General features: G+C 45.8%; 1 protein-coding gene across 2 annotated transcripts in view; it reads right to left on the bottom strand.

Moving 5' to 3' along the window:
• The window catches only part of SOCS7 (suppressor of cytokine signaling 7), a 262,772-nt gene that overhangs the window by 140,382 nt on the left and 103,014 nt on the right, over positions 1-19,376 (bottom strand). Inside the window, exons 3-5 of one of the 2 annotated variants that reach the window (XM_086924310.1) lie at positions 4,249-4,353; positions 3,672-3,773; positions 3,212-3,342 (exon numbers count right to left, since the gene is read on the bottom strand). In XM_086924310.1, coding sequence (XP_086780436.1) covers positions 3,212-3,342; positions 3,672-3,773; positions 4,249-4,353 — 338 coding nt within the window. The remainder of the gene's footprint in view (positions 1-3,211; positions 3,343-3,671; positions 3,774-4,248; positions 4,354-19,376) is intronic. The other variant, XM_086924311.1, reaches the window with a different exon arrangement.

Genomic DNA, 19,376 nt, shown 5'->3' with positions numbered 1-19,376 from the left:
ATTCGCCCTTTTTCGAGCGTTGGAAACCACCAGGGAGTCCAATGGCAAGTGTCCCTTAATGTACGTGGGATCCGTGGGCGCCACTTTATATTTCCTGTCGATGCGAGGATTGACCACCCGCGCCCGGGTGGGCTCCTTGAATACCTCCTGTGCATGCTTCAGCACCCCTTTCAGCATCGGTAGTGTCTTGACTTGTTTTTCGGCTACCGAGAAGGTGTCGACCAAGAAGTCTGCATCCACGGGGTCTGAGTGCAGTTCGACGTCATGGTTCGCTGCAGCTCTCTCTATTAATGCATTGAATGCCGCCGAGTCCTCTGTCGGGGACGTCTTTGCGGCGAAAAGTTGAGTGTCCTGCCTTGACTGCGGGTCGTCTGTGTCGCCTCCTGCTGTCCAGGGCACCTGCTCCTCCTCCGGATCCGAGTACGCAGGATAGTTGTACTCGGCCTCTTCCTCGTCCACATCAGGCACAGGGGAATGGGCCGGCGAGTGTTCCAGGGCTTGTGGAGACAGAGGTTCCATCAGAGCCGAAGAGTCCGCAGAGTACCTTTTGTTCTTGAGTGGAATCCTAAAAGGTTCCAAGGCCGGCTCCGACGTAATCTTTCGTTTGAGGAGCGACAATTTTCCGGTGTTGGCGTCGATGATCACCTCACGACGTTCCTCCACCGCAAGCGGCTGGAGCCGAAGCTTCGACACCACCAAGGCAGCCTTCGGCGTCAATACTTCCTGAGAGTGTCCGCTCTGCTTAGGCGCGAAGGCCTTCGGCGCCGACTTGGGAGGAAGGGTAAAACGAATGGGCGTTTGTTCCTTGGCAGGTTTCGTCGTGGGCCTAGGCACTACAGTGTCCTGGCTGGGAACCACAGTGGACTGTTGGATCCGCTTTAAGGATTCTCCCACCTTTTTTGTAAGGGATGCCGAGGGCTGAACTGTCTCGAGCGACTCTTCGTCTCCGAGAGCCCGGTCGCCGGTAGGCCTCTTCTTCGGTGCCGACGCCCCATGGCCTGGCGCACCGTCGGCGTGACGCTTCTTCGAAGCCGTCTTCGGGTCCGCGACCCCTTTCGGTGCCGACGCAGCCGCGTCGGATGCCTTCACCTTCGGCGCCGACCCAGAGGGCTTCGGGTCGGCCATTTTGGCGCGGCTCTTCTGGTCGGCCATTTTGGCGTGGCTCTTCAAGTCGGCCATTTTGGGTTTCGTGGAAGTTGACGCCTCCAGAACCTTCTTCACCAACGCCACTTTCGGTTTCGGTTTCGCATCCGAGGGTGCGAGACCAGTTGGCTTCACTTTCGGTTTCTTCTTAGAAATGTCCGTGACCGGGCCCGGAGGCGGGGACGTAGGACTCATAGTTAGATCTTGGGTAAGGCCCGAAGGCGATCCCTCGACCTGGGCCGTATGATGGGGAGTAACCCCAGAGTCTGGTTGGGGATGCTCTTCCTCCGAGCTATCACCCATCGTGGCACAAGCCAGATCGTCGTCCCCTACCTCGTCGGAGGCTTCGTCGCAGGCCTCCTCATCCGCGTCGTAGGTCTCTTCCTCGGACGCGGGGCCAGGGTCCGACCCTTGTACGTCGTCTTCTCCCTCGACCGATTCCTGGAAGATGTCATCGGGTGGGGGTGCCGAAGCCGACAATTGAGCCTGGAGCCGATTAGCCCGGCGAATCTTTAAAGTCTTCTTACTTCTAAATTTCGAACACGCCATGCAGGTGTCTTCACGGTGATCCGGTGACAAGCATGTATTGCACACGGGGTGCACGTCGAGGTGCGAATATTTAGAATGACACAGCGGACACTTCTTGAATGGAGTCCGCTCCATAGCAAAGGGTGTAGTGTAGGCCCGTCCGCGTCGAAAGCACGTGGAAGGGCAGCAAGAGATAGGAGCTGAGAGTCAGTAAGAAACCCGAACGCAACTATACCGACGCCCAGCCTAAAGACCTTTTGGTCTCAAGTAAAAAGTAGAACAACTATCGGTTCCGACAGAGGGAACCGAAACACATCCGAACCCAATGGCGGAAAAAAACAATCTGGGGATGGAGGCGATGCCCATGCGCACTGTAGTCCAGGGGAGGAGCCACCTATCTCGTGATACTTCGAAGACTCTTCCAGGACAACAATGTGCAATCATCCGGACCCAACACTAGGTGGCGGACTATGCACAGATATGAATTCAGCAGCCCACATGCCTCGAACCTCTATGATTGTTAAAAGTATAAATCGTAGTGTCTGTCAATGCTAATTGTTCACTGGTTATTGCATTTTTGCAATATGTGTATTATATTGATATTCAAAATGTGACCCGTTTTGAGAATATATTTGTTGTCTTATGTACGATTAACGATGCAGGAGTAACAACATTTTTTGGATTTGACAAGGGAAAACGCTAGTATGCTTTCTATAAGTGTAACCTTGGGTTAAAGTCTTTCATCTATGAAAGCCAGGGGTCACATGACAATCTGTTGAACGTTTTCATTGGTGGTTAGTATTTTTAAAAAAGGTGTTTGTTTCTAATCACTGTTATCTGGTGAGCAAGGCGACTGAGTTCGCCGAATCGCGTCTGGATCGGGGCACTCTAGATTCACTTTTGAAATGAAATAAAAAGATTTTCTGCAACACGCATACCGGAGTGAAGTGTCCGTTTCTCCTCAAAGGTGCTGTTTCTAACGGCAAGCTTGTCGGAGCGTTGATGGGGATGGATATATATATATATATATATATATATATATATATATATATATTAACAAAAATGCTTATAACACTTGTTTATTATAACTTTTCATCATGCTGCATAGTAACCGCAATCCTCTACAACATAGCTTAAAGACATTGGCAAAGCCAATATCTCTGGCTAAACACTTATATTTATTTATCTATTTATTTATCAGTGGCTAAACACTTATATTTATTTATCTGTTTAAAAAGTTTTGTATGGCACGAACAAGACCCCGAAGGGTATCAGAGGTCCCAAAGGTGAGACCTATTGGCTATGCCAATCCTTGTTCAATGTTTGCAACAATGACAGTACCCAACGTATGCATGCACTTTGACCTTGGGAACACCTGCCGACATACTATCCTGCCAGCAATTTCTGCAAGCTGAAAACACTCCCATCAGACTCTTACAGCACTGGAGTCCCAAAATACTGGCTGCTTCCTTTGTCCACCACATACTCACTCTGAGCACATCTCTTCCAAGCGAATACTAGCTAAACTCAGATTCCTTACCTTTTCAAGTTCCCGAAGGCTGGCAGCAAAACTGCTCGAATCCTGTCTGTAGAGGGGGCATTGAAGTTGCTGCACCAGCTGACTCTGGATAGTCTCTGTTGGCCTGCTGGGGACAACTCTAGGAAAAGCATCTACAAAGAAGAAAGACACAAAGCAACTATTAGCAGGAGACCTTGCCCACCCACTGTGCAGGCATTCAAAAACACTCAGCAGTCATGGCCTACTATTAAACAGCACTGTTAAATAATTCAAGAAATGCTGCATGGTGTGCTGCGATGATATGTCAAACGATAGGATGCAGCTTATATCCTTCAAACATTAAAGGAGCCAGTACCATGCTCACACTGTGCAGCTGGTGGGTTCTCAAAGGACTCCAAATAATTTTGCTGTGGTCTGACAACGCATTCCCAAAGAAAACCTATATGTAAATCCTGGGTCGGTGAACCTAAGCTGTTCTGACCTGGGGCATGGGGTGGAGGAGGCGGTGGTAAGGGGAAAGACTGAAGAGAAGAACCCATCGGACCCACTAGTACCGAAGTAGGCTGCGTCCCGCTGATATCATCTGGAAGAAAGAAGAGAGGAGTAAGAATGGAAAGAGACAGCACCTAGAATGAAGGAAGGAGCAAGAAACTACAGAACAGTGCAAGTATTGGCCATTACAGAGGCAAAGCAAGAGTCAGCGGGGGCGTACACTGCTAACTGTATATTTCTTTATACCCCATATAACCAACATATAATGTTATACATGAATGTGGTTGGATAAAAGTTGTGACATCTCTCAACACCTGTAAGGATGAAATAAACAGACACGTTGGGGGCCCACTGGCAGGTAAATACACACACACTAAACTGCACTGCTGCAACAACAAACGGGTCTAGAATAGATTATTTCAAAAACAGATTACTATGTATTACACAACTGTATTTTGGTTCCACTTACAGGTACTCAAATTAACCAACACGCAAGCAGGAAAATATATTATTCTTATAGAACCTTTTTGACAACAATTTCATAATGCAATTGAAAGAGGTCATACCAAGCAGGCTGAGGCTTCTCCGGGGTGGAGGCGGAGGAGTGGGTGGGTGCAAGGAGCTCAGTCCTCGTTGAGAGATGTCTACATCCACTAGGGACACAGTTTCACCTACAGTATTCCACATCAAACAAAACCAGAAGGCAACATTTATGACAATGATAGTTTAACAGCATTAGACAACATTTTTACAGTGAGAGGTCAAATAATGTATTAAAAACACAGAATTCAAATAAAGGAAACGCATATAATGTTTAACTGAATGCAGGGCAGACTTTGGTAAGGTATATCAATACGAATCTGTGGCACAGTCTCTCTAAGCAGATTTAGTTCAAAATACTCTGACAAGTGCTTTCTTCATTACAGAAGTGTTGCAAGCTTGCATTTCATGACTGTAAAGGCACATTCTGGAGACACTTCACATGTGTTTGAGACCTAAGCCATCCTTCTAACACCTAACACAGCTTTCTCTGAAAATTCTAGATTTCTCACTGGAAGCCTTAAATGTACACTTGCTCCTATGCACGATGGGAGAAATTGCTGCTGGCCTAATACCTCAGTTCTGAAATTCCAAATTTGGCAGGGTTAACAAATTCATTAAAGTAAGACCCTAACTGTACTTCTATCGACACTACGGGTAAGGTACTCTGCATGCAAAAGCGAAAAGCAAGGGTAAAGAAGGACAAATGCGGGTGGGTGAGGCCTCCTGGCAAATATCTTAATGTGGACCAGTGACCTTTGTCACCCGCAAAAGGCTGCCACAATTTATTGCACATATATTTAATTCAACTCAATCTGTAGTGACTGTATCACACACTGCAGTTACTAAAACAGAACTTAAATACTGCCGGGGAATGTTGCCTCTTCAGAGAGGTAAGCTTCCTTGAATCATTAAATTTTTTTTTTAAAGTTTATATATATATCGAATATAAGACTATCCACAATTTGAGAAATAATCATCCGGCACTCCAGGTAAGATTTCTAGACAACCTGTGGGCTTTATTTATAACGAGGAAAACATTATATATATTTGAGAAAGGCTGCTGTGACAGCCGAAACGCGTTATGAAATAAAAAACTCTTAGACCAAGTTGCCCTCGTGTGCTGCTCTTTTCCAAATTGAGCAGAGAGAGAGAGAGAGAGGGGGGGGGGGGGTGGGTGGGGGGGGGACAATATATACAGTCAAATAATGCCCTCCAGTGGGCAATTGTAACGCAGTTTATTATTTACAACAGTTCATTTCTGCCCTCCAGTGGGCTGAGATCCCTCAAGTGTGGGGAGAGGGGGGGGGGGGGGGGGGGGGGGGGGGGGGAGAAAAAATTGACCGTGAGCAAGGTAGATGTAACTACCGAAACGCGTTGGTTTTTCTGTGCCAAATCGAAAATAAATACGTTTTGCTGAGAATACTGGCTGTGAGTGGCGGCTTCTTTCGTTGATTTCTTCGGATTTAACGTGGTTGGATTTATTAGCGGCTTGGTTCGGCCGCTGGAGCTACACACCGCTAAGCAGCGCCATTACGGAGGAAACAGAACCACTGAGTTGAAATATATATTTAAAGGCGTGGCTAGCGGATCAATGCACCCATCGAGCAGGACACATTTTTAGCCTTTTATCAGAGTTTAATTTACATTCCAAAAACATATCATTGCATCAGGCAGGAACCCCAAATAATTAGACAGATCTCCAATATTCCGAGGTCCTGAGACTTCGCCTCAGAGCCATCCTCTAGATATATGATAAAAATGTGTCGCTACAAGCGGGACAATTGTGTAATGTCTTCAAACAATTCAATTCTAATCAACACCCCTTACTCACTCACCCTTCTCCATCAGATACAATACCTACACCATCTTTCAATAGAAATTGTGAGGTGGCTCATCTTCCTCCCAATCCTACCAATTCCATTTCAAGCAAGTCAAATAATTGAATTACCCTCACTCTCCAACAACCTTTGTTTCCACCAACGAGGTTGCCTAACCTCATCAAATTGCTCACTGCTGATGCAGATCATAGGCAGATCAAGTCAAAGGTTAGGACCTTTCAAAGATTATGTACCCACTGTCTCACGAACGATGTGTCAGGCCTTTTCCAGCATACTGCAATGAGTTGTCTATCTGCCGCTAACATGAAGCAACACAACTCTTGAGATTTACTCCTGCATACAAGTGTCTGGAGTTAGATCCCAGTAGAACAAAAGTTTATATGGTTTTCCCTGTATGCAATATTTTTGTAGCACTTGGGAATATCCCTTCAGACGTTTTTCTCATTCTTATAAATGTGCTCACCGCAAAATTTCTTTAAGTGAGGTGAGCAGGGTAACTCTGTTTGTTTATTAAATGTGCTTTTTTGCAGGTACCGAAGTCTATACTGCTCCTTTAACATGAAAGCATGTTTTGCATGCTTTGAACATCTGACCTGCTTTTCTCAGACATACCAACCCCCCGCCCAGTCTGTAAGCTGACAACCAGGTGTTTAATTGAGGACCAATGTAGAGGGGAAAACAAGTTTAATGCAGGATTTAGCTCTTGGGATACAGATACAGATACAGGAAGTCATCTTGTAGGTTAAGCCAAGTGAGAAATTGTTGAGATGTTCTTTCATCACCATCCCAGATGATGAGGATGTCGTCTATGTACCTCTTCCAGGTTCTTATGTTCTTTCTAAAGGGATTCCTGGGATGGAGTATTCTGGTAGTCTCCAGATGGTGCACGTACATCTCAACAATTTCACACTTGGCTTAACCTACAAGATGACTTCACTAAATTCACAAGCACTAGCTCCAATAACAACCTTGTATTCCTCGACCTTAACATCTTCCCTAAGGATGGAAGACTAATGACTACTACCCACTTCAAGAGTACATCTAAGAACTGTCTACTTATGTACCAGAGCTTCTACCCGAAACACCTTTGGGACAATTTACCTTATGGGCACTTTCTCCGCCTAAGGCGGAATTGCACTGAGATTGAGAACATCAAACTTCAGTCTAAAGATCTACGCCTAAAATTGGAAACTCGCCAGTACCCTGAAAGAATAGTAAACCAAGCATACAAGAGGGCACGCAATAATTGCAGAGAGAGCCTCTTGGAAGAAAAAATACATAAGGAAAAGGACAGGAGACCAATATGTATAACTATATACAATACGAACTCCAACCAGGTCAATAAAATAGTGAATAAGCACTGGAAGATCTTGAACAGCGGAGGCCTGCAGATACCAAAACCTATGTTCTCTCACAGAAAGGGAAGGAGCATACGTGACATACTGGTACACACCAGTCCAAAGACCATGAGAAATGACTCCACCAGGAATCCGAACTTTGTCCAGGGCCACCACTCGTGTGGGAAATGCAAAGTTTGCTGTCTAACTAAGAGGAGTAAAAAATTGACATTCCAGAATGGAAGGACATGGGAGCAGAGATACTTCACAACATGTAACAGCCAAAACGTGGTCTATTTGATCACGTGTCCATGTCATCTAGAGCATGACCAGCAGGGCCATCAAGACCAGAATAGGGGAACACGAGTACTATCAAGTGCAAAAAAGCCAGCACAAAAATGGCGACACATTTTCTTGAAATTGGGCACAGACCCGAGGATATTTCATGGACCATAATTGAGCAAGTTGAAAAAGAAGAACACCTCCTCGAAAAAGAACAGAGATGGGTGTTCCGCTTGAATACCAACAGAAATGGCCTGAACGACGAGATACCATAGGGACAACTGTGATAGACAATTGAGACGTTTTCAATGACAGAAATCCCATCTGCTGAACAATTTGTATATCAGCGGTACATCCTGCGAGCACTTGACAACACTCTACGTGGGGTCCCTTTGATTCACACACATAGACTTGATCTGCACATGCACAATATTGCTGCAGTTGCCCATCTCATTACTGAGCAGTCATGTGGATCAATACTTATGCTCATAAACACTAAATGCCGATTACTAACGCCCTTATCAACCATTGAACCCTTAAACAGGCATCGTTTTTTCAAAATTGTTTTCCTTATCGTTTTTAGATATTCAAACTTCTTACATTTATTGCCACAACATTGAGCGTCTAGCAAGGGCCCATTTACGCCACACATTTAGTCTTAATACTGGGTGTGAATTACATCAGAGACAGCAAAGAACTCTTTTCACCAGGGAAACAGTGGAAGGACTGCATCAGCGCGACTTTTCCACCGCTGTTTCCACAAGAGACTGCCATCTTGGGTTAGCGCTCTAGCAGTTACATTCAACCAGCGAGCTGGGCCGGAGATGACTAATCTTTTTTCGCGCATGGGGGATAACAGATAAATAACTGATCTCTATCATCACTACCAGAACCCACGGAGCTGCAGAGGGGTAGGATTGAGGTAGTCTCTTGTCAGCGGTTACGTACGTAAGACCACGATCATGGGTCTTTAAATCATGGTCAGACGTGGAGAATGGGCATGAATATATAACGAACACCCCGAGTGACTTTTGGATGCGCTTTTCTTTTCAGTAAACCGCATGGAATACCCTTCGATGCAGGCTCATGGGGCACGCTATGTTTGACATATCAGTATGTATAACTATGTTATTTATGTGAATGCATGCAACAGGTGGCTCCGTTTTTCCTTTATTTTAAAAACTACCCAGTCAACAACTATATTTACTTCTCTCTTAAAACACCGACTATTCTCATTAACGAACTCATTAAGTAGAATGTTGCCCCAACTACAACAACAACCCCGTAATCTTCTCGGGGTCGCAAATACTGTAGCTGGGCGTGTCGAATGAATGTATTGATGCATGTGTGTTTGTGTGAAAATTTTTGGAGGGTTACCACATACCCGAGACTGAATAAGCAATGGAGAAAAATAGCACTGTTTTTCCCGAAATGATGATAACTTAACGATGATGTTACAAAAGAGAACATATGCTTTGACACAATGTGACCAACGCTAATATGAAAACATTGAGAACTGTGAGCTGAAATACTCGGGCTTTTTCTTTCTCTCCTTTTCTTACAGAGACCACAATAGGTCCATTATTTTTCCCGCTTCACCGTGGGCCAACTCAAGCCCAGAAGCAAAACGAAGTAGCCGATTTCTGCTACTCTGTTTTAGGACTTTAGGCATACCACATAGTTTATAAAAAACTGAGTATAATTAGTAGGGACCAGTCAGTAGAGGTCCTGAGGAGTAAGCAGGAGGGGACTGCTTACGAAACATGTCATGTGGACCAATTTGATAGCGTAATACACTCTTCTGAACCCCATTTTAATATTCCCAGCCAGAGAAGTTAATAAATCATTTTTTCGACTAGCCAGGAAATTTGTAATTTGCTCTCACATATTTAGGTCCCTACACTTTTCACTGTCCTCACACCACACATAGCCTATCGTCACAATACTAAGTGCTCCCGCGTAGATCGTAGCACGCCCCGCCCCGTAGAGGAACGGGAAGACCCCTATGATGAAGCATGACACTAAGGGACTCAGTGTGTGAGGGGTATTTTAAAAGCACATAGTACTCCTCGTTTGCCATCAGCAAAGAGAGCCACTCTCACAAACCCTAGATAGATAATCACAACAAAAATTTAAGGTTATTCACTTTTTGCACATTGATAGAATCCTACTACTTTTACATCTCTACAAGCTTCAAGGTAAGTTTGGACTAGTGAAGTTTGTGCTCTCAGTTAGCTTTTCGCCCCCAGTCCTACTGCTGTACCGTTTACAATTACTGCAAAGGCATTACATTGAACTTCAGGTGATGTATCCGGACGTCTTCACTTTAAAATATGGATGCACTGCCAACTGCTTTTTAGCTCTGCAGCTTGTGTCCCTTAGCAAATTGATTTGTAGCTTCCACACTCTTAAGGCAGAGGTTCTTAACCTGTGGATTGAGGGCCCCTAGGGTTCCGCGTAGCCTACTCATGGGGTCTGCATCAGTTTTACAAATGTAATATTAAAATCAATAAAGTAAAAATTATTAAAGCATATACAATTAAATAAGGATAATTAATTTTTTTTCTATATTTCTATTTCAATATTTAAGCCATTTGTTTGGTGTATACTTGTTTTGGTCTTTTTGTGTGCATTGTTTTGAGGTTCAAATCAGAGAAGTTACCTTGCCGGGGTCCCAGGCATTTAATAAAGAATCAGCGGGGGTCCCCAGATTCAAGCAATGATTCAGTGGGGTCCACAGAAGTCAAAAGGTTAGGAAGCACTGCTCTAAGATTCAGTGGCCAATACAAACCCCACCACTCAACAAGCATGTGTGGATAATCTGATATTGGATATGTTCCACAAAGCACTTCTCTTGCCAAAGCACTATGGATAAGAATATGTAACCGACCAGTGTATCACCTCTAACCTAAAACTAGTCTCAGGATGAAGTAAGTGCCAAGTGTTCACTAGTTCAAGCTCAGTGAAATGCTAGCACACCGGACATAACTTTTGCAGTGGGTGAGAAGTGTGTGTCGTTATTGTACTCCACTTCCCACACTATGCTAAAGTCTCCTACAGTATTACTTTAGCTTCCACTTCTACCACTACATATCTTATCAGCCTATTTAGAACTAGGAGTTAATCGTGCTGAGGGCATACACACTGATATGTCATTTTGTTCCCCTGAATTTCCAAGATACCCTCGATTAATCTCCCTGCTAAGCCTCTTTTTTTATTTTACCAGCTATTGCACCTAAGATAGGTTTGCATATGATCACAACTCCATCAGTTTTTGTGTCTGCAGAAGCCCAAAGCTCCCATGGATGTAACCTGCATTTCTTCCTGAATTGTTCAGTTCTCAAGATATGGTCTCTTGTAGGAAGATTATGCCTTAGTATTTGATCTAGGAAATCTCCATATCCAGGCTCGCTTATTGGAAGAGTTAATACCCCTCACATTGATAAAAGATAGTAACCTGAAACTAAGTCAGGTATGCGTTATGTATCCTTCAAGACCGCTGAACTCGTTATGATGCCTAGGAATGTTTCAAACCTAATAGAGTAAACTGCAAATGCAAAAACATGTGTTCTCAACTCAAACATGGTCCCAGTGGGACTAACATTCACGCATCTGTATGGCCTTAGCATCCCGGGTTGGACCAGAGAGTTCGGCACCTGTTTGTCGAGTGAAAACTATAATGAATTCAGTAATGATTCAATGTGTTTTAAAACAAATCTTCTCTAGAGCAGATCCACCAATCCGTCCCTTTTTGGTGGTTCCAATTGCAAAAGGACAGCCATTTAAGGCTATGTGGTATTCCAAATAGTGTTTTGAGTGTAATCTCTTTTAAAGATTCTCTCAAAAAAGAATCTCCAACATCCTCTCTATGGGTACATCCTCCACATAATAGGTTACACCAACCTATGTTAAAGTCTGCTAGCTCCTTGTAGAACGTGGACACTCTGGGTCTGTTATTGGAGAAGGACCTTGCTATTACTGGAAAAGTTGTACCAAATCTTTTACTTCTTCCTGAATGTTCCTGCTCTTTAAATCTTGTTCTTTCCCCGGTCTCTTATAAGGTTCTGTGACACATCTGACAAAAGAGAGGAGGAAGATTCCCACGGTCCTCATTATGCTGAGCAGCTCCATATCTTCTTCAAGATTTGATATTTTGCAATTTGTTGCTCTACAAGCAGAATTATGTTCCCTCCAGTATGATCTATCTTTAAAGACTCATATTTTTTGCTAGCTCCTGAACTATAGACCTATCATCATATAATGTCAATGTCAAGTACATAGCAACAATGCTGTCACAGTAATGAATTGCTCTCAATGACCTGGCTTTTTAACAGGATAACTGTAGGAAATTGGGGTTGGGGTATTTAAGTTGAAGTTGAAGTTAAAAACATTTATAGAGCGCACTAACACCTAGCGGTTTCTTGGCGCTGTGACTTGGCATAAGAGGAAGGGCGAGTCGGGAGATTATTGCAAAGGAAAAGCTAAAGAGAAAAGGTGAGTTTTTAAAGCTTTACGAAAGTCCATGTAGGTGGAGAGAGACCGGATAGTGAAAGGAAGGGCATTCCAAAAGTGGGGGGCCAAAATAGAGAAGCGCATGCCTCCCTGTTTTTTCCTCCTAAAGCGGGGGACCTCCAAGAGGACTTGAGTGGAGGAGCGGAGTGTTCTGGTGGGGCAGTAGGCACGAATTTTTGAATTGATAAACCCTGGGGCAGTGCCGGCAAGAGCCATGAAAGTAATACAGCCTAGCTTAAACAGAGAACGTTGTAGGATGGGTAGCCAATGGAGAGATTTGAGTAGAGGGGTGACACGGTGACACTTGGGAAGCCTATAGTTAAGGCGCACAGCCTGGTTTTGGATCAGCTGGAGGCGCCTGAGCTCATATGCCGGTATCCCGACAAAGGCTATTGCCATAATCCAGGCGGGAAACTATCATGGCCAATATGATGAGCTTAAGGGCCTCAATGGAAAAAAACCGAGAAATTTTCCAAATCATACGAAGGGAGAAGAAGCAGGACGAGACGACAGAGCTGATCTGGGGGCGCAAGGTCAGATCTTGGCTGATTTGAATACCCAGGGTTTTAGCTTTAGTAGAAGGGGAAGGGGAGGGACCAAGCGCAGGAGGCCAGAAGGCAGGGGTCCAGGGGCTAGGTCGACTACCAGTAAGGATCAGCTCCGTCTTGTCCGGGTGGAGTTTTAAATGATTAGAGTTCATCCAATCATAGATAAAGGTGAGTACAGTGTGGAATTTAAGAATAGAGTCATGGGAAGGAGACAGATTGAAGATGAGCTGGAGGTCGTCAGCATAGTTGAAAACTGACACCTCCATGTTTTGTAGAGCAGCAATGAGAGGGTGGATGTAAAGATTGAATAAGAGAGCGGAAAGGGAGGAGCCTTGGGGGACCCCACAGGTGACAGAACAGGAGGGAGCAGAGAAGCAGTCTAAATGGATGGCCTGTGTACGATCCTGTAGGAAAGAGGAGAGCCAGGCCAAAGCAGTCCCCCGAATGCCGGCGCCACCGACACGGTCGAGAAGGATGGAGTGGTCGACCGTGTCAAAGGCGGCGGACAAATCGAGGAGAACGAGGGCCTGGGAGGAATTGTCTTCCGCCCTCTGTCGAATGGACTGGCCTGATGGGAGGCCAAAAGATGGTTCCCCTCAATGAAGGCCGAGAGGCAGGTAGTAATGTGGCTCTCCAGAATTTTGCCCAGGAACGGGAGCAGAGAGATGGGGTGGAAATTGGAGGGAAGGGAAGGATCAGCCCCAGATTTTTTCAAGATTGGAATTACTGTGGCTGATTTGAAGGCAGCTGGGACAGTTTTCTGAAGAATGGAGGTGTTGAGGAGAGTGAGCGGGGGTTCTACGCAGTTGGAAAAAACCTCCTTCAGTATGCTAACAGGGCAGCAGTCAGAGGGGGACCCCGATTTGACTTTCTTCAACAGAACTGGCGACTTATGATCTCTAGAGATAGCAGGGAACTGGTCAAGGAAAATGGATTGGAGAGGAAAAGGGGGGCGGAGGAATATTATGTTTGATAGTGGCAATCTTCTCGATGAAGAAACCATTGAGGGAGTTGCAGAGTGATTGGGAAGGAGCGGGCTTAGGGGAGGCTCGATCGGCGGCTGCTCGGTTGTGGACAATGGTAAAGATCTCCTTGGCCGCAAGGAGGATCTTAGCGGAGAAATACTCTGTTTTGGCCTCGAGGATAGCTTTCTTATAGTTGCAAAGGCGGGTTGAGTATTGGGATTTAAGAATGGGACAGAACCCGCGCCTCCAGAGGCGTTCTGCTTGTTTAAGTGCAAGTTTAAGGGTTTTAAGATAGTCAGTAAACTATGTATTGGCCTCATGGGAGCGGCAGGTCCTAACTAGCCATGGAGGAGCAGCTAGGTTGCAGGAGGCCGAAAGCCAATCGTTTATGGCGATAACCTGAAGGTCTGGGGGGTATCAGCCAAGTGAGGGCGAGAGGCCATGAGAGAGGAGCACAAGGCGGCCATGTCCACCCGGTTCCAATTGCGAGCCCTGATGTTTTTGGGGAGGGGAGTCTTGTTGGTAACTCCAAGATGGAGAGAAAAGGAGATAAGGGAGTGGTCAGACCAAATGCAGGGGGAAATGGTGAGGAAAAAGATAGGTAGGTTGGCTGACCAAATCTAGTCAAGGGTATGGCCACCTGAATGGGTTGGAAGGTCGATATAAGAAGTAAGATTAAGGCAGCCAAGAGATTTGGTGAAGTCTTTAGATATGAGGTCTTCCCGGGGGTCATGAGGCCAGAAGTTAAAGTCGCCCAGAATCAGCACGGAGGAGTTGTTGACCACTAAAGTGGCCAACAGTTCCTGAAAGGCTGGGATGAAATGGGGCATAGCCTGAGGGGGACGATAAAATAGAGCACAAGTGAGGGGGACCGCAAGGTTGACTGAGCGGGCGACCAAGAAGTCGACCGAAGCAATAGGGGGATAGGGCAGGAGCTGGAATTGAAACTTGAAGTGGACTATCATTGCCACTCCGCCACCTACTTTCCCACCTGGGCGGTCCACGCGAAGGGCATAGTAGGAGTCAGGGAGGGCCGCAAGAACATCGGGCAGTGACTCAGGAGAGAACCAGGTTTCGGTAAGAAATAGGAAATCTGGTTTGGCAGAATCCAGGAGGTTAAACAGTTCCAATTGATGCTTAACCGCCGAGCGGGTATTAAGGAGCAGAGCGGTAGCAGGTAGAGGAGGGTCAGGTGAAGAGGGGTGGGAGGGGGGCTCTAGAGGTGCGGAAGACTGCATTGGCAATGATATTCCAAAGTTACTGATTTGTGCCTGGATGGAGGAGCTAATAGGCCAGTCGCCCTGATGGGCAAGAAGTTGAAGTGAGGAATAAGATCCATCTCGGGCATAGTTTTAGGCCCCAGGTCCCGGCCGGTCGCGGACGGGCGCAGACGGTGGCGCGCCTTGGCGCCTGCTGCGGCCGGAAGTGAGTAAGCATGATATTGTGTAGGGAGGTGGGAGGGACGAACAGCTGCACCGCTAACCCAGGACTCCCTGTCCTCGCCGTTCCCGTACCCCTGCTGCAGCGTCTAATCGGCTGTGCAGGGAAGCGGTATACGGTGAGGAGGGGATGGGGGAGATAGGGGTGAGTGCACAGGCTGCGGCGATTAAAATAACACAACAATTTTAAAAAGCAAGTAGACTCCCGGCTTCCGCCTCAGCAGTAGTGGCTTACAAGTCAATTCTGCGCGCGAGGGCGAAAGTGCGACTTATGAACTGGCGGGAGGGGTGAACAGCTGCACCGCTAACCCAGGACTCCCTGTAAGATGGCTCGCCGTTCCCGTACCCCTGCTGCAACGTCTATTCGGCTGTGTAGGGAGACGGTATAAGGTGAGGAGGGGAGGGGGGAGATAGGGGTGAGTGCGCAGGCGGCAGCGATTAAAATAACACAACAATTTTAAAAAGCAAGTAGACTCCCGGCTTCCGCCTCAGGAGTAGTGGCTTACAAGTCAATTCTGCGCGCGAGGGCGAATGCGCGACTTATGAACTGGCGGGAGGGGCGAACAGCTGCACCGCTAACCCAGGACGCCCTGTAAGATGGCGTCTGTCCTCGCCGTTCCCGTACCCCTGCTGCAGCGTCTAATCGGCTGTGCAGGGAAGCGGTATAAGGTGAGGAGGGGAGGGGGGGGGGGGAGATAGGGGTGAGTGCAGAGGCGGCGGCGATTAAAATAACACAACAATTTTAAAAAGCAAGTAGACTCCCGATTCTACCTCAGGAGTAGTGGCTTACAAGTCAATTCTAGTAATACCCACTTCAAGTAATACAAACAATGCTTGTCAGGGTGTATTTATGTAGTACTAAAACAGTAAATACGGATAGAAATAGTGTCAAGTAGCTCAAAGTATCAAAGATAGTCAATGGTCATAACAGGGCTTAGGCACAATTTGCTACTGACTGCAATGGAGTCAGACTGACTAGCCAGGTTTGTCCTGGTCACAGATTATACCTTCTAATTTTAGTAATTTAAATACCAATCCACCACAGTAGTAGACTTCTAAAGCCCCCCCAAGGACGTCAGGGGAGGCACTTAAGAGGCCCACATGTAGACTGGGCAGTTGCAGGAAAAGGCCTCAGAGCTTCTTGTGTCCCTTGACCTATAAAAAGAGGTTTGCCTTATGAAAATGGGAGTCCACCTCATATCCTGAGTCCTATAGACTCTTATCAGGCCTAAGACAGCAGGTTCAGTCCTCTTCTGATCTTCCATAGGTCCTGGAGAGTTCTGAGATGGATGCTAGGAGATGCCACATTTATGCCTGGCACAAGCTTGTGGGTGGGAATGTCCCCTGGGAACGCCCTGATCAATGGGGTATTGGTTTATGGGGCAGATTCAATCCACTTTTGGCATTCTCAAGATGGTGAAAGTCTTCGGCCACACTAAACTTGGGTTTTAAGCATGTGAGGCTGGAGGTATTGTGCAGGTGAGTGTACTATAGTAATCCTAGTGTCCTTCTACAGCTCAGACTAAAATCCAGGAAAAGGTCCATTAGAGCTTGTTGTGTCCCTTGAGCGTTAAAAGAGGTTCGTCTTACGACCATTGGAGTCCACCTCATGTCCTGAGTCCTATAGACTCTTATCAGGTCTCAGACAGTAGGTTCAGTCCTCTTCTGATCTTCCATAGGCCCTGGAATATTCTGAAAACGATGCCAGGAGCTGCCACATTTATGTCTGGCACAAGCTTGTGGGTGGGAATGACCCCAGTGTTTTCCTATAGAGCGGCTAGCTTTGCTACAGTGAAAATAGCTATTCACTATAAGGACATGTTGAATAGTAAACTTTTACAAGTTCTACTTTTAAACAACATGCAACCTGCTCTGTAAGCAATAGGGCATACTTGAGGCGACTTATTAACATTTAGAAGGAAGGTTTTGACCGGTCATAAAGGGTTAACTTTGCAGGTCGACTTTGCAGTTTGAATTGCACAGCCAGGCTACAATGGTAGGGTTGGAGACAGGTTTGCTGGGCCACTGCAGTGGGTGGCACAATGAGTGCTGCAGTGCACAAGTGATATTTGAATTACAGGCCCTGGGTACACTCTGTTCCATTTACTAGGGGCTTATAGCTAAGTTAGATATGCCAATCAAGTGCATGGCAATTTAAACATACTAAAAGGGGGAGCACAAGCATTTAACCACTGGATATCAGGAGTAAAGTGTGCAGAGTTCTATGGCCAACATAAACAGGGTTTAGAAAAAGACATAAAATCCATGGTAACCTGGCCGAAAGGGCACATTGCCAACAGTAACGATAGAGCTTCATCACAATATCTCTACGGTGTTCAATCTTTGTTTGGCTTCTCAGGCTCACTCTATGCACTGTCTAGATGCATAAATGAAACACTGGTTACATATCCGATCATATCACAGACTTCGGTAGGGTTATGACTTCCCAGGTCCTTAGGCGTCCTGGACTGGTTGGATCCATGCTCTCACCAATGGGGATGACTGTTCATTGACTTCCCTTTCATCATCTTATTGGATTTGATGCATAACCAACGTCCTGCTAAAGAAATCTGCATTTGCTGTCTTCAGATCCCCTCCTCCTGCTTTAATCCACGGCCACTCTACATACTATGGGGATGCGTTGTGTAACAAATGTAACCTGCTCATGGGGTATAAACGAGGGTGGAGATGTTTTCCTTACCTTGTTCCTTCTAGGAAGACTTGGACCATAATGTGCAGCAAACTGAATGCGGATCGGTCCCACAGTGGCTGGCACTGTGCTCTTCATCCTTCAACTTTACTTTGGGCTGAGCCAGAGTGGCTAGGCCTGTGCTTCTATGGACTAAAGCACCTTATAAGCTGGGGCACACTTGAGAGAGACGCTATACTCTTGGGGCCATTTTGTTCCTTCAAACTCTCTTTAAACCCCTCCCCTCGTAGTCTTGATGCTTAGCATTATGAATTTTCAGAGCAAGGCGGTCCTGCAGCACTTCGTTTTAGCCCCGGTCAGTCTCCTTAGTACTTCACCAGAACAACAGAAGACTTATATATACTTGAGTATACTGATAAAGAGGAGGGGGGAGGGGAGGGGAGAGAGAGAAAGAAAGAAAGAAAGAAAGAAAGAGAGAGAGAGAGAGAGAAAGAAAGAAAGAAAGAGAGAAAGAAAGAAAGAAAGAAAGAGAGAAAGAAAGAAAGAGAAAGAGAAAGAGAGAAAGAAAGAGAGAGAGAAAGAGAGAAAGAGAGAAAGAGAGAGAGAAAGAGAGAAAGAGAGAAAGAAAGAAAGAAAGAGACTCTTAGTAGTTACCTTCTGAAGACAAACTAACATGGCTCAGCAAGGATAGGAGGGGGTGATGCTACTCTTGTTAGGAGATATTTATGTTTCTTTACAATCACAAACATGTTGAATAATATTTGGTGTTTAATACACAATTGAAGCAGCACCACGTATAGACTGGAAAATGTAACTAAGATGTTGTTAACACATTTGGGGCCGATGTAGGTAATTTTATTTTACCACTTCTTAAATACCGAATGAATCCGAATCGGTATTTAAGAAGTTGTAAAATAGAAGAGGGGGGATGTAGGCAATACAGAAAACCGGTAAATACCGAATTGTTAAGATTCGGTATTTACCGATTCTGTAAATACCGATTCGGTAATGCCCATTGATTCCAATGGGCATTGAAGCCCATAGGAATCAATGGGCATTACTAAATCGGTATTTACAGATTCGGTAAATACCGATTCCAGCAAGGGTGCAGGGGGTGTCACTTTGACACCCTCTAGCACCCCAAATACAGGCATGTGTGCCATGTGGCACACAGACATGCCCTTAGGGCATGTCTGTCTGTCACATGGCATAGGTGTGCATGCACACATGTGCATGCACACCTGGATTCGGTATTTTACCACCCAATTGGATTGGGTGGTAAAATACTGAAACTGAAAGGCCTGTAGCACTGGAAACAGTGCTACCTACATCAGGAATTTTCCGAATCGGTAAAAATACTGATTCGGTATTTTACAGAATCGGTAAATTAACCTAGACGGTAAATTTACAGATTCTGTAAAATATAGCCCCCTACATCTCAATCACCAAATACCGGTCGGTAAAGGCCGAATTCGGCCATTACCGACCGGTATTTGGTGGCCTACATCGGGCCCTTGGTGTTAATAACATGAGATGTTGCAGGAGCTGGTCACAGAAACGAATCACCTAAGAATCTCAAG

This window comes from Lissotriton vulgaris, chromosome 5, assembly GCF_964263255.1.
Source record: "Lissotriton vulgaris chromosome 5, aLisVul1.2, whole genome shotgun sequence".
NCBI lineage: Eukaryota > Metazoa > Chordata > Amphibia > Caudata > Salamandridae > Lissotriton > Lissotriton vulgaris.
The sequence above is the reverse complement of the archived record's forward strand: the minus strand, read 5'-3'. Positions and strand labels throughout refer to the sequence as shown.